Source organism: Geospiza fortis, unplaced genomic scaffold (assembly GCF_000277835.1).
Source record: "Geospiza fortis unplaced genomic scaffold, GeoFor_1.0 scaffold172, whole genome shotgun sequence".
Taxonomy (NCBI): Eukaryota; Metazoa; Chordata; class Aves; order Passeriformes; family Thraupidae; genus Geospiza; species Geospiza fortis.
Genome location: NW_005054309.1, coordinates 215,436 through 218,235, shown reverse-complemented (window position 1 = coordinate 218,235; position 2,800 = coordinate 215,436). Strand labels below are relative to the sequence as shown.

The following is a 2,800-nucleotide window of genomic DNA, read 5'->3' as shown; positions in this document are numbered from 1 at the left end:
GCAGCCTCACGGGTGGCCCAGGGTGGTGGCGGGTGTCCTGGTGAAGAAGGAAGGCGACCACCCCTCCCAGCAGTGTGCAGGCAGCCTGCAGTGCCAGCACGGCCAGCCCCAAGGCCAGGGACACCTGGCACTGCCATGGGCTGGTCCACAGGGACAAGCCCCAGGCATGATGACTGCTGGGGGTCAGGGGTGGAGAGGCTGGAGAGAGGCTGGTGCTGTCTGATAGTGTGGGGATGGGAGGTGTGGGGAGCAGGACGGTGCCTGCCGGAGCTGGAGTCTCTAGGGGGGCAGTGGGGGTGGGCTGGGCACCAGCTGCGGGCGAGTCACAGGTGGTGGAATAGCCCCATTCCCTGCCTGGTGCAGGAGCATGGTGTGATGGTGAACGTGAGGTCAGCGGGACTGTGCCCAGAGCAGCAGTCCTGGGGAATGGCCAGGGAGCCACGGAGGGAGCTGAGACAAGGGGGGTTGTGGGTGTTCCCTGTGGGATGGTGGCTGGCCTCACCCTGGGCACTGAGAGAGCAGGAGGCTCCTGTCTGGTGGTGCCTGCCAGTGAGCTTGTTGGCACCCGTGTGGTGGCAGAAGCTGGAGTGGGTGGCACAGGTTCTGGGTGGGTGGCCCCAGGAGTCTGTAGCCTTAGGATGGCTGAAGTTGAAACACCTGATGATGGGGTGGTGATGGAAGCCTTGAGCATCTCAGCTGATGATGGTGGTGTGGCAGTGGAGGCCTTTGGCAGCACAGTTGGTGATGAGGTGGTGATGGAGGTCTCTGGCAGCACAGCTGGTGATGAGGTGGTGATGAAGGCTTTTGGTGATGGTGTGGTGATAAAGGACCTGGGCACAGTGGTTGTTGATGGAGTGGTGATGGAGGTCTCTGGCAGCACAGCTGGTGATGGGGTGGTGATGGAGGACCTGAGCACAGTGGTTGTTGCTGGTGTGGTGGTGGAGGTCTTGGGCTTATTGGTTGTTGATGGGCTGGCACTGAAGGCCTTCTGCAGCACAGCTGGTGTTGGGATGGTGACAAAGACCTCAGATGGCTTAGTTGGTGACAGAGTGGTGAAGGCAGCCTCCATGGGCACGGTTGGCAACACAGCAGAGGTGACTACAGGTGAAAGAGTGGTTGGCAGTGTCCTGATGGGAAAGGATGCCAGTGAGAGCATGGTTGGTGCTGCTGTGGACATGGCTCCACGTGTCAGGAATGTTGATGTCCTTTGTGATAGTGTGGAGTTAAATGGCAGAGTACCTGGGCAAATCAGGTGTTCGTCCCTCAGCAATGTTGCAGAGTACCTGGGCAAATCAGGTGTTCATCCCTCACTTCTTGCCCTGCCAGGTGGGGTGGGCTCTTGCAGGAGATTTGGGTGGACAATTTGACCTTCTCCCTGTTGCCCAGGATCCAGCGGTGCAGGTAGCCGAGGTTGCAGTCACATCTCCACAGGTTACCACTCAGATACACCGAGCTGAGCTTCTTCAGAGGGTCTAGGAGCCCTTGGGGAACACTTTCCAGCTGGTTCTTTCGAAGGTTGAGGGTTTTCAGATTTGGGAGAGAAGCAAAGACCTCTTCATCCAGAGCAGAGAGCTGATTTGTGTCCAGCTGGAGGTCCAAGAGCTTGCTGAGCCCAGTGAAGACCCCTCTCGGCAGGACTGAGAGCTGGTTGTGGGACAAGATGAGTTTGCCAAGGGATGTGAGGTTGACAAAGATGTCTTCTGGAAGTGTGGCCAAACTGTTCCTGCCCAGATCCAGCTCTCTCAAGTGTGGCATGGTGTCAAAAAGGCAGCAGGGGAGCTCCATAATATGGTTTGAGCCCAGAGTCAGCAACTTCAGTTTGTTTAAACCAAAAAAGCCCCGAGGTGGGAGAACCCTGATGAGGTTGTTGTCCAAGAGGAGTTTCTCCAGGTGAGGCAGGCTCCTCAGAAGCATGGGTGGCAGTGCCCTGAGCCTGTTCCTCTGGAGGCTGAGCTCCAGCAGCTCCAGCTGACTGTCTAGCAATCCCTCTGGAAGGTCCTGCAACTCATTCTCATACAGCCGGAGGACTTGCAGCTGGGTGAGTTTGCTAAAGGCATTCACAGGAAGAGCTGTGATCCTGTTTCTAGACAGGTCCAAAAAAGTTAGATTGACAAGAGAATCAAAAATGCCTTCTGGAAGAGAAGGGATTGCATTGATGTGCAGGGAGAGCTCCCCCAAACTTTCCAGCCCATCAAACAGGCCTTTGGGGATGGATCTGAGCTGGCTGTCTCTCAGCTCCAGCTTCTGTAAACTTGGGAGGTTTTGGAAAGTGCCCACAGATAGTTTTTCTAATGAGGCACCAGAGATGTCCAAGTCCCTCAACTTGTCCAAATTATCAAAGGCTCCAGGTTCAACAGTCTTGATCTTGTTGCCAATGAACAAAATTTTGGTCAGGTTGGGCATGTACCTGAAGGCACCTTTACTTATAGAAGTGATGCTGGTTTGCACAAAGATCATCTCAGAAACAAAGGGCTTTGCAATCTTTGGGATCTCTTTGACATCATTTTTTGTCCCTCTATAGACCTCCTGGTAGTCTTTGGGCATTTCATATGGATCTTCACCCAGGATTTGATCTTGGCATTTATGGGGATTGAAGGACAGGAGGAAAAGGAAAAGGAAATGCTGGTACATTGTCCTGGAAAAAAAAGTTTCAAAAATCATTATGAAGAACAGTAAATCTCTGTCCACAGTTCATGAACTGTGGTATCACACTGTTGTTCAGTCTCAGGACTCTTATATTCACATACCATGACTCATTTCATGAGAAAGAGAGACTGGACAAGCAAACATACACTGCATT

The 2,800-nt window shown here is 53.6% G+C and overlaps 1 protein-coding gene across 1 annotated transcript in view; it reads right to left on the bottom strand.

Annotated features, from left to right (window-relative positions):
- Positions 1–2,544, bottom strand: part of CPN2 (carboxypeptidase N subunit 2) — a 9,651-nt gene extending 7,107 nt beyond the window's left edge. Inside the window, exons 1-2 of the mRNA XM_031055414.1 lie at positions 1,310–2,544; positions 503–1,274 (exon numbers count right to left, since the gene is read on the bottom strand). Coding sequence (XP_030911274.1) covers positions 503–1,274; positions 1,310–2,544 — 2,007 coding nt within the window. The remainder of the gene's footprint in view (positions 1–502; positions 1,275–1,309) is intronic.
- Between the last annotated feature and the right edge of the window lie 256 nt (positions 2,545–2,800).